A 12,388-nucleotide genomic window follows, 5' to 3' on the forward strand; every position below is an offset into this window, starting at 1 on the left:
ATCAGTGTGTGCAAACAATCCATACAGGCGGGTGACAAGCTCTTGCTATCAGGCAGCTGGTGTTTTGACATTTAAAAGAAGAGTGCTTCCTCTAGGAGAGCGCGTCATCTACTATCTGTGCAGATTAGCAAAAAAGGATGAAAACACGTGTCTGACGCATGTCTCCTGGAGATCCATATGAGAGAGGGGGGTTTGATGGGGAGCCTCACCAGAGAAATGTTTGCGTGATGAGAGATGGGATTAACTGTGTGTTTGATGTAGATTTGAGATAACACGGCCTTCTGTGATTGAAAATAAGAGTTGAATGCTTGATATGGATCTAACCCGCTGTTGGGTATATGAAACTTGCCCGTTGCCAGCGTTTTTGACTCCTATTTCTCTTGAATACACAGTAAACCGTCATCTTGAGCCAAAATTCCCTGGAGTCCACAACCTTGTATCCAGTCTATGCCGATGCAGCATGGTGACGCAAACACACAGACGCTCTGTTTCTAGTTGCGCTGAAAGTGCAAACTTCAAACTGCATGCGAGTATTTCATTGGTGTGTATCGGTCAAGTAAATCCCGACGTATGATCGATAATATTCGTCACGATTTTGTCATTGTGTCGTGACTTTATTTCTCATTCGTATGCGCCTTCGATGCAGGAAGGCGCCCGCTTTGGCAGCGGAAGTAAACAGGCAGTGAAACAACACCTGGTGGAAAAAAGCTCGCCATCAGTCAAGCTTTCGAGGTCGCTGGGTCGCAGCGGGAGATGGGGAAAGGTAAGCCAACGCTGCCGTCAAGTGGACAACTGACTCGAAAAGGCACATCAGGCCTGACAGACTCTTCAACGAGTTAGTAACTAGTAAACTGGAACTACTCGAGGCCTCACCTGTTTTTTAAAGGTAAATAAGTAATAAGAACTACATTTCACTTTGTTGTTTAATGGATTTGTATACAGGTTTTAGAATTAGACATTTTCTATTTAAGTTATAAGAAGGGTACATTACACACGTTAGACTTTTTAATACAGAAAACCCTTGGATTTGAAAGTTTTAGTGTGATTTTCAGCCCAGTGTGTTAGTATGCTATGTGAAAATGAAAAATACTGGGGGAAAAAAAGGAACCCAACCGAGGCAAGATGAACTGTTTTTAATGTGATACATAAAGGTAAACACAAAAGAAGGTAAAAGCTCCAAGTCTTACCCTGGACCCCACAGGGTTGATACTTGCAGCTGACGGATGATGATGATGATGTTTTAATGGAACACTAGAGAGTCTCACAACATAATTACACACCGGGCTCGACAATCAAGGTTGGTAGGATTTCAAGGTCAACAGATCGGATTGCTGTGGCAAAAAAAACAAAAAGTGATCCAATTTTATGGTGCGATAAAGCAAAGACATTCTCACTGGCTACATTTCTTCACCGTACCACACCTCACATCTACTCGTGCCAAAATGTAGGATATGACAGAAATGTCAGATATTATCCTACCCTGACAGCCTTATGTAAGTCCTGAGCGTGTGTCAGGGATAATCCTCTTAGTGGGAGAGAAGGGGTCGCCTTAATGGGAAACAAAACAGTTTGCCTCCCCTGTCCGCTCTGCTTTTAATAATCAAAATGGAATTTGCATGAAGGCCACCGGCACCATGTGTAGGAGTAATCCTTGCGCCAGAGGACACCACCCTGGTCTCAGGATACCATTTAGTTTGTGTTAAAGATGATTGTAGATGTCGGATTGACAGATGTGTTGAGTGATAAACAAGCGATGCGGAGAGGCCGACGCTATTGTTTTGATTGGAAAAGGTGTGTTACATGGGCAGGGTGACACATTGAGCCTTTGAGCATGTTATTTTCATCACTTTATGTGCATATGGTGCAGCAATGAGCATAAAAGGCTGCTTGTGTGGTGAGCATGATAGCAAGCTGTTTTACCCTGCACACAGAATGCATGGTCATATTTTTACAGTGGAAATGATTGCTATGAAACATATGGCAGTGTTAATATGAAATAAACATGTACACGTGCAGTTGAGCTAAATAAAATAATGACTTTTTTGTTTAGTAGTTCTTAACTTGATTGAGGCAGTAACTGTGGCGTGAATTAAGCTCACTGACTCCCTCTGCTGGTAATGGTGGACAGGTGCAACGTCTTAGTGCCTTAGAAAAAATACAGCGGAACTTTGGCTGGCGTCATTAATTCCATCCAGAAGGTCTAACTGAAACGGCGCCGATATTCGAATCGATTTTTCCCATGAGAAGTCATGTAAATCCAATTCATCCGTTCCAGAAAGCCAAAAATGTTGTGGTTTTACAATTATAGTTTGGCATGCGCAGTTCTAAATGAATAGAAATACATATAAATGATGAATGAAAGGGATAAATGAATGTTTAAGGTTACTTTTACATTTATTGAGTACGTGATTCTTGATGTGGCTGTCCCCAAAACATGATGTGGCACCAAGATCAACCACCACCACCACCTTCCTGTTTTGACATGAATTGTTTCTTGAATTCAATAGTGGTTCTCACTTTAATACTGTAACCCAAAATGGAGCCAGAGAATTCAAGAAACAATTCATGACAAAACAGGAAGATGGTGTCCGTGGGGTGTCTCGCTGCCACGTCGTGTCTTTGGGAACAGTAGTGGTCAATGAAGGTAAAAGTAGCCTGAAATGTTCATTTAGTCCTTTTGTTCGTCATTTATTTGCATTTAGAATTGTTTTATGCAAAAAAAATATAAAAACGTGTTTTCTGTTAACATTTTTGAGAGTCAAACACCAAGGACATAGATGGGGCGATGTAACTTCCGGTTGCCATTTTGTTTGCTAGCTAAAAGGATGCTAACAAGGAAGGACATTTTGTGATTAAAAAAATAATAACACAGTTGGACTGATGCAGCGTATTAATAACATGACTAGACGCACGCCGTATCGTACGCTAACCAGAGAATGCACTCAAACCGACGCAAAATTGTAACGCAAATTTTCTACGTTAATCAAAAACCACGCTAACCAAGGCAGACGCTAACCGAGGTTCCGCTGTAATTTAAAATGTTCACTTAATTGGAAAACGTAGTGGGTGAATTCCTTAGTACAGTCACAAAATGGCTGACAAAATTACACATTAGTGGCCATCAATAATATTTATTTGATTCATTTTATATTCAAATGTACTTATTTTTGTAAATGGCCACTAAAATTACATACGTTTTATAGGAAACATTTACAAATTAATGTCAAATCTACAAAGAACACACCCTGCTGGATGCAGTTCATAAAATAGCCACCAGAGGTCCCTAAACTAGATCGGGAATGTGGAAAGTTCAGGTCCGTTTTGGCGTGCAGGAGAGTCTTGCACAGGGGTGTCAAGATTTTTTGGGGGGCCCATTATTGACTACTGAAAAGTCAAAGGATGTTGGAGCCCTTTTGATACTTTTTATTTTGTGAAAAGGCTAAAAAAGACCATTTATTTATATTTCATGAAAAAGCTTTGTGTTAGCTTTGTGTTTAGGTGACATAGCTTATTATTAACACCTATTTTTTTACGCCTTTTTGCTCTTTTTTCTATTGTTACTATTGTTTTTGTTGTTTCTTTTTTTGTGTTTAATTTAATGTCTAGAATGTTTCGCGGGCCAATAAAAAACAAGCTGTAAGTGTCAACTAATACCCAATCATCACCTGAAACTTTACTAAACAAAAACGACTTCATCAACACATTTCCTGACACTTTACAGCAGGGGTGTCCAAAGTGCGGCTGTGATTTTATCGGCCCGCAGCACAGTCTAAAAATGTAACTTAACAAGGAAACTTAAAAAAACAAGAACAACAGCGGCAAAAATGGGAAAATCAATCAAAAGTCAAAATATTAAGAGAAGAGTTAACTTAGTAACCTAGCAAGGACAAAAAGCCATACTTTCATAAGATAAAGTAATAGTATGAGGAAAAATGTCATTTTAGTAGCATGACGTTGAAATATTTTTAAAAAATTATATATTTGTTTAAACGTCAAAAACAATGACTAATGTTGTAATTTTTTAAACTTAGGTTGGGTGCAAATTTACAACATAAGAATAAAGTCAAAATATTAGGAGAAGAAAAAATATACAAGAAGAAAGTTGAAATATTTGGAAAATTATACCAAAAAAAAACAACAGCAGAAATTTTACCACAATAAAGTCAAAATATGAACAGAAAAAAATAGAGAAAACATTTGCAATTTTATGAGAATAAACTTGTCAAATGAGGAAAGATATCATTTGAGTATCAATGTTGAAATAAGGAAAGCTGAAATTAAATATTTGGAAAATGTAAAAAAAAAAACAGCGCAAATGGAAAAAAACAGCTGTAATTTTATGAAAATAACGTCAAAATGTTAAGGAAAAAAAGTCGTAATCGAACGAAGAACAAACGTCACAATTTTACAAGAATAAACGCGTATTATTCTGGAAAAAAACATCATTTTTAGTAGCATTTCACCTATGTTACAAGGGTGAAATGCAGTTTTTTTCTTGAGCTACATACTGTATAGCTTCTTATCACATCTCTATGTGTTGGTTTACAAAATATCAAGGTGGCCCTTGCGTCCTTTCATTTTTCAGTACGTGGCCCTCGCTGGAAAAAGTTTGGACGCCCCTGCTTTACAGTGTCAGAAGCGTTGCCGTGTTGGAGTACACTTAGGAAGTGAAGGTACATTATTGTACACTTAGGAAGTGAAGGTACATTATCGTCACGCATGTCAACCAGTAATATCGACAAAGGTAAATATGAATGAATCATAATAGCAAAATGAAGATTAGCAGGAGCTAAAAAAAAAAAAATCCCAATGCCTGGAACTAGCTAGCACAAGCACATCATCCTTGAGTGATAAGGTGGGTTTGAAGCCAAAATAATCAACTTGTCGAAACTGTGAATGGGGGGCAAAGTGACAGTGATGTTTGTGCTCTAGTGTTTACTATGCCTAACAAACGTGTTCTGTGGCTGACTGCATACGCCCAACCCCGAGGGTGATCTGAACAAGGTCCTCTGGATAGCTTACTTATTGCACATGCACTTCACCAGCCCCTCGGATGATCGCTACATTTCACGACTGGATGCGTGCGATGAATGTGAGGGTTCAGCTTTCCAAAAAAGGGGGACCTCATGTGGAGTGAGCAGGAAAACAAATTTCCCGGAAACCTTGATGAGGAGATTTAAGAGGCTTCACCAGCTCCAAGTTGCTTGGACAGGCGGGACAAATAGCGGCAACTTTTATCATTAAAGGTGAGGAAAGCTGCAACCTTGACGTTTAGAATTAGGATTATTTGCAGATCGGCTCTGCGTGCACAGCTGTCAAAACAATCCTCTGCAGAGCTAAAAGGGTTGTTTCACATTCAATATTTGTCGTTATTATTACGCAGCTCTAGCGCACTTTTATTTTTTTTTTTGTCAAATGTTTTGGGTGAATTTGACTGGATAAAGGTCAAAGTTCATTGAAGTTGCCTGCAGAATACGTCAAACGTACGATGAGAGTTTGAGATCGGTGTGAATTTTAAAGCCGACCTATCACAGAAACGAACTCGCGTGCACGTTTTGATAATAATACAATCAGGTTTGCGTGGCATCTTAAATGGGTGGATGCATGTTAAAAGGTAGTCTTAGGAAAAACTATTTGATCACTGGCTCTCTCGGGACACGCCCCCTTTAGCCTTTATACGAGATCTTCTCCATTGGATTAAAGATTAAACCATAGAGATAAACGCTGAATCATCATGTTTCCTCAAGCAAATATATAATTGAAGTAAAAGGGTCAGGTTAAGTATCAATTGCTCATTCAAGCATCTAATGTCAGCATAAATGATTTTGAGAAAAAAAAATCGTAAATAAAAAAAACAGATTTCGAGAATAAAGCGTCGTAAATTTACGACTTTTTTATTCGTCGTAAATTTACGACTTTTTTTATTCTCGAAATCTGATTTTTTTTATTTATTTATTTTTATCAGATTTTGAAAGTAAAAAAAAATGTACGACTTTTTTTATTTGTCGTAAATTTATGACTTTTTTTGTTCTTGAAATCTGATTTTTTTTTTTCCCCAATGTGGCCCTAATACTTCGTCGTATAACACAGACAACTAGAATAGGAGATTTTTCCATATGATTTATGTTGGCATTAGCTACATGTCACTTATTGTCATTGAAAAAAAAAAAATCTCATTTTGAGTATAAACTCGGAAAAAAAAGTCAGAAATTTACGACTTTATTTTCAAAATCTCTGATTTCTTTTGTTCAATGTGGCCCTCATACTCTGTCATACTGTTAAAGAGATAGTTGGGGTTTGTTGACCAGAAGTTGTATAACATCCCCATCAGCAGTGTAGTCCACACTTTCAACACCGCTGTTTTAAATTGTACAGTTTCTTTTTTTCTTATTAATCTCATGCAGAAGCAATACTTGCACACATACAATGACCACGACTGTACTTCTAAAAGTCTTCAGTGCATCCGGCTGCCTCCCACATTGTTGGTGCACGTCAGGTGACACAAATGGGTCTCATCCAGAACCAGAACTCGACCCAGAGCTTCTCTGGACCTGATGCCTCCCACTGGGAGTCAATGCCACAGGAATCATCAGACTGTGAGTAATATCACTCCAGTGTCATAATCTCATGTCATCGTATGACAGCCTAACACAGGAAGTGCTCGTAAACGTACAAATTCTGCCTTTACAGATATCATAATGCTGCATTTTGTTTGTACTCTTTGTTTATATCTTTGACTTGGACGCCATTAAACATGAAACCCTCATGAGTGCATTTCTAACGTGACTGAATTCTGAACACTAATGCAACTGGGCTTTGTGCTGTTTTCATTAGTGTATGTGCTCTAATTATCCACAACACTTTTACATACAAGTCTTCTATATTTCAAAGCTGAATTAGGAGTTCTTGTAATAGAAAAGTTGATATGCTTCCCCCCCCTTGACAGACACGAACATCATCATCGTGCTGGGCATGCTGACCTTTGCCCTACAGCTGTGTTTAGCTCTCTTTGTCATGCTGAGATGTAAGAATTTGGACAACAAGGCCAGAGGGGCTCTCAAATACTCACAGACTTTGCAGAAAGTCCAGACAGGTTACTTATCAACATTTGGTCAGTACATGTTGGTAACTTCACTGTCCTCTGACATTCTTTTTTTTTTTTTTTGCGTCTCTCAAGCTCCTCCATCCTGCCATCGAGATATTTTAAAAAAGACTCATTGTCGTCAGCTGTATTATGATGACGATGATGATTCATCAAGTGCAACTGAAACGTGCTGTGGAACTGCAACAGCTACAAACCGTCTTTTTGGACCTTCCATACCTTGGGACCTTGTTCAGCACTGAAAAGCTCCGGAACCCTTTAGCTTATGCACACTTGTATACTGTACATATTGTTATTCAGTAAATAAACTATCACAACACGTCTGCACAATCAAATAATCAAGTGAGATACAATAAAAGAGCTGTGTCAAAACTTTTGACTGTGTTACAGTTGTAGAGACTGGAGTGCATTGTTGTGTGTTTCTGAGCTGCTATACAGTGTATGGGCTGCAGAGGGCAGTAACATTTGCCACCTCGGTTAGAGGCGGAGCGTAAGAAAGTAGAAGAAGTGAGAAAGGACGTGTTGGCAGTGTTCCGCATCTTTAAGACATGCGGTGCTGTTTTGTGGATGCTAATAAAAGGCTGACTTGTTCACAGTCATCCTGCCTCCTTATTATTCAGTAAACGTTTGCATCACATCATCATACGAATTACGTGTGTGCGTTTACTTTAGGGCAATTTCAACTTAAAATTGACCAGCAGATGGCAGTAATGCGCCAAATAGCATCTAGAGCCGGGTCAATCTTAACAGAGAAGAAGACGAGCCATACCGCAAACAAATCGAAGACAACCCTTCGAGGATTTTCAATATACAACTGCTTTTTTAAACGCTGTTACGTTTGTTTTGGGTGTATATAATCAGAACGTGAGCCTTTTTTGTCCGGTACTTAAAGCCAGGCGTTGTGTCGAGCGAATCGTTTGTTATGACACAGTGTTAGCTAACAGGCTAACTGCAACTTGATGGAAGATGGACCCGTATCTCTTCGACACACTTTCCAAAGGTTTGTTGACATTGACCAAAGTGTCTTATCGGAGCATCAAGATAAGTAAGGACTTTTAAGTTTTATTTTTAGTCCGTCACTAACAATGTCTATACTGGAGGTGGGTGGTTGATACTACAAATCTTGGTATCGGTCTGATATCAGATAAATACAGGACCAGTATCGCCGCTACTGATCTATTTCAAGATCATTGAATGATTTTGTGATTTTGTTTTGCCTTTAATGTGTTATTGGTCATTATAATCAGAATTTACAAAAGGCAAACAAAAAACGTGTTTATATCAAACGATCTATTTGTGAACAATTTAACCACGTTTAATATAACACTGTAGGACAATGTAAGGATATAAAAATTAAAATGAATTCCTTTTCTTACATACATTTGGTTTAGCAAAATAAAAAAAACACATTGCAAATAAAAGGAAAAACTACTGTTGGCTCTCATTCAAATCCTTTTTGTCCCCAAAGTCCTCCTCTTTCCAAGATCCCCTGAGTTTACAATATATTTGAACAACAACAAAAAAAACAGATATTTGTGAAAATAAACATAGAAGACGTTTGAAAAATATTGATTTCATCAGGCAAGTATCGATCTGATACTGAAACTACCCGGATATTGATTATATCAACATTTTGATAGATACTTTCTCCTGTACCTTCCTAGATGCTTCCACAAACATGTCTGTAGAATCTGTTCTATGTTGTTGATCTTGCATTAGAACAAGTGACACATGTCCATCATCTTAACCTGGCAAATGTTTTTTCCAGCTAGCCCATTACCTCTGGCCTCGCTCCGCCTGTTGGTCCCCCCTTTGCAGCTCCTGTCAGCCTCCATGTGGCAGGCACTGAAGAAGCAAGACGTCATGAGCTACTGGGAAGTGGCGGAATTTGTCTCTTTGGTGATGGACATGGTCCCAGAGCTGCTGATGTACAAGCACAGGATGCAACTCAACATGGGTTTAAGAGCCAGGGTGAGTAAAACAACATGAAACATTTGTTCTGACCACAATTGTGTCGTCATGCTTTTTAAAATTTTTTTTAAATTTTTTTAATCTTTTAGTATATACTTCAACTATGTAAAAGTGACCAACCCTTGCAACCAGATTTCATTTTGTCTCTCCTGGACATGATAAAAGTACAACACCACTCTGTGGTAGATGTAAGTGCCCTCATAATGTCGATGTTTGCCTTTTTCATTCTTATAATGTGAATCCAGGCGTTGCATTACGTTGCAGGTGAATGCATTGCAAGAAGAGGAAACCATGATTCATTTTCAGGAGTTAATTCAGGTTCTGCTCAAGGATGCTGATAAGAGAGAATACTTCTTCTTGGTGAGAGATCATCAGTATCTTGTAGACCCGAAATGCTGGACAATGTTCAATGCCAATGGCACGTTTTATTGCAAAGGACGTGTTCCCAGCTCAATACGGAACCGAGTATGATGAGGATTTGCAGACACTGTTTTGGGAGTTCCTCTGTCAGCTAACTCAGTTGTTGCCAGTTCCTGATCTTAAACAGGTGAGCATAACCTTCATAGTGACAGGTCACGCTATTCCACAAACTTTGATTGATCGTTAGCAACTGAGCGATTGTGGTTGTTGCTAGTTGTTCAGTGGAGAGTCAACACTTTATACCACATATCCTTTCCTCCTGTCTCCTTCTCAATCACATCTCCACATTTGGTGACCCTCCACGTGAGTAATATGTGGACCCAGAACGGCAACAACAGCATGGCGGTACCGCCGCCGCTCAATGGTAACGAGGCAGCTACCAATGCCTGTGCTAGCTTTGCCTGACGTATGGCAGCACATCAAAGCCAAGTTTTGACTCAGAGGAATAACACAGGACGTGCCAAACGTGCTGGACCTCCATTTTCTCTCATATCATAGAAATGGTATGACGCAAAATTTTAGTGTTTTTAATACCCTGTTATACCTTGAAACTGGTAACCTGCCCATGCCTAACCAGTATCACACATTGCATGAATTACACGAATGTTTTTGCACTCGCTACTCATTTTCCAAAACTGGCCACGAGAGGGAGTATGTTTCATTTACCAATATGCTTGTTATTGTTGTTTACTTTATACAGCTACATAAAATAAATTATGATATGAAAGTAACACCACATGTAGTTAGAATGTTTTCAATGCGATTCATTAAACGCTTATTATAGAAACCTAACGAGATTCAACACAAGGTCTGGATCAAAAACTGTGCCTTTACAAAGTCACTAATAGCAAACCGTTTTTATTGTGGTGTTTCATGTAGCTAAAAAAAGTAACCAGACGTGTATGACGTTTTCAATACTTCATTTGCAGACTGTTTGCTGGCTCGGAGCATCAGTATTGGGTGACTGTGTCCAGTCACTTTCCGAAACCAATGACTTGAAGGTTTTGCTCCAGCATCATAAACACCTTAGACATTTAGATCAGCATGGTAGGTCGTTTTCCTGAAGCACTACTTTTTTCTATGCTCTTATCTGGAAGTGTTTGAATATAATGTATGGTTTTTTTTTATATAATATAGTTCCACCCACAAGCATGGGGGACAAGATCCTCTCCTCGCTGTCTGCCTTTTCTGCCTGCATAAAGACAAAATCTGAGGACCAGCCTAATAAGTTGGACTTCAGTGATGACACTCACATACCGGTGCCACTTGTGGATGAGATCACAATTGAGGTCATTGCAGAAGTTGAGACAGATGAGCATGATGTACTAATGGGTGAAAATGGCTTTGAAGGACCCGCAAGTGGCGTTGTGGCCAAAGATGCTCTCGTCGTCCAGACAGAAGACACACCCACAGGCCTGGATGAAAGTGAAGTAGAGAAGGGAACTGATAAAAATACACCAAGTGATTCAGCAAAGATAATCTATGCAGAAGTTCAACGACAGAGCTCTACGGGGCCTCATGACTGCCCAGATTGTGACAAGAAATTCAAGTTTGCCTCGTCGCTAACAGCCCACAGGGTCATCCACACCGGTGAGCGCCCCCACCGGTGCTACGATTGCGGCCGCTGCTTCTCTTTTAGGCAGTCCCTCGACCGCCACAGAAACACACACAAAAGCGGACGCAGGTACGACTGCATTGTCTGCGGGGAGACTTTTCTGTCCTTATCAGCCCGCACTGAGCACAAACAATCACACATGATGGATGGTGTGTATGCGTGCAAAGAATGTGATAGGAAATTCATCTGGGAGCTGGCGCTTGTGAGGCACATGAAAACCCACACCATGGATGTCAATGCAAACTCCCCCCCAGAGAGCTGTGAGGTGGGGCAAGAGATCAGTGGTGGTGAGGCAGACGCACCACTCGACGACATTGGCGATGCAGGAAACAAAACCAACGGCAATGAAGTCATTTCCCTTGTCAAAGTTCGCACGAGTGGGCGCAAACGCCGGCCCACCATGAAGGTCCAAGTGATCAACTTGCAGAAACACATGAGCAGCAAGAGGAAGCAAGAAGTTACCAGGGAGAATCCTCCAGCCTCAAAGCTTTTACCCTTCAATTGGTCAGTTACCTGCTGTTGATCACTTCTATGTTAACGTAAATGTTACAGTTAACACCTCCTATTAAGTCACAGTATGCCAGGCCTACAAAAGCACATAACCGTCGGGGTCTCCAATTAGCACCGGGTCAAAGAACACGAACAGCTGTGGCTGTAGGCAACCTCCTGATGTAGCTTTTTATTAGCTCCACTACTGCAGCAGGCGCTACATTTGAAGTATCATGAGTGGTTTAATTAAATATCAGCTTCTCTAATTTCTTCCTGCTTCTAATTAATTGTTTAGTTAAAAATGTTTCAGCTACTATTAGAGCATTTACGGTAAACCCTCTTACCGCTTGGCAAATTAGATGTTCTAACCTTTAAAAATAAAGAATGAATATTTACCGGTTTAATGTTTTTACTCTCTTTGAACAGTTCAGAGCACTCTTACGGGACACCATCAATCTCATCGAAGGACGCGGACCAAAGTGAGTGTTTTTTTTGTCCTCAAATTTAAGATCTGGCCTAATAATTTTGGTACTTTTACACATTGATAGGGCACATTATAAGGTACATGTACACAATAATGCTAAAATTTTGCATGTACAAACATATTACTGAGTTTGACCAGCACTATTTATTTAACTATGCTTGTTATAGCAGTTTTGTTCACATTAGTGTAGAACTGCAGTGTAGTTTGAAAGGTGTTTTTTTTTCCCCCCAATATTTAAGATAACATGAGAAACACCTCCTGATATTATGCAGTGCTGCTCACCACCGCAAACTACAAGGCATATTGT

General features: G+C 39.7%; 1 protein-coding gene across 5 annotated transcripts in view; it reads left to right on the plus strand.

The window, feature by feature from the left end:
• LOC129195027 (zinc finger protein 11-like) overlaps positions 1–12,388 on the plus strand; it is a 92,905-nt gene that overhangs the window by 78,867 nt on the left and 1,650 nt on the right. Inside the window, exons 6-17 of one of the 5 annotated variants that reach the window (XM_054800718.1) lie at positions 393–541; positions 647–886; positions 6,405–6,596; positions 6,947–7,093; positions 7,178–8,102; positions 8,875–9,073; positions 9,163–9,261; positions 9,338–9,433; positions 9,510–9,620; positions 10,423–10,540; positions 10,631–11,612; positions 12,024–12,076. In XM_054800718.1, coding sequence (XP_054656693.1) covers positions 8,062–8,102; positions 8,875–9,073; positions 9,163–9,261; positions 9,338–9,433; positions 9,510–9,620; positions 10,423–10,540; positions 10,631–11,612; positions 12,024–12,076 — 1,699 coding nt within the window. In that variant the 5' untranslated portion in view covers positions 393–541; positions 647–886; positions 6,405–6,596; positions 6,947–7,093; positions 7,178–8,061. Of the gene's footprint in view, positions 1–392; positions 542–646; positions 887–4,585; positions 5,247–6,404; positions 6,597–6,946; positions 7,094–7,177; positions 8,103–8,870; positions 9,074–9,162; positions 9,997–10,422; positions 10,541–10,630; positions 11,613–12,023; positions 12,077–12,388 lie in introns of those variants that run through there. The other 4 variants (XM_054800720.1, XM_054800721.1, XM_054800722.1 and 1 more) reach the window with 4 other exon arrangements.

This window comes from Dunckerocampus dactyliophorus, chromosome 15 (assembly GCF_027744805.1).
Source record: "Dunckerocampus dactyliophorus isolate RoL2022-P2 chromosome 15, RoL_Ddac_1.1, whole genome shotgun sequence".
NCBI classification, from domain to species: domain Eukaryota; kingdom Metazoa; phylum Chordata; class Actinopteri; order Syngnathiformes; family Syngnathidae; genus Dunckerocampus; species Dunckerocampus dactyliophorus.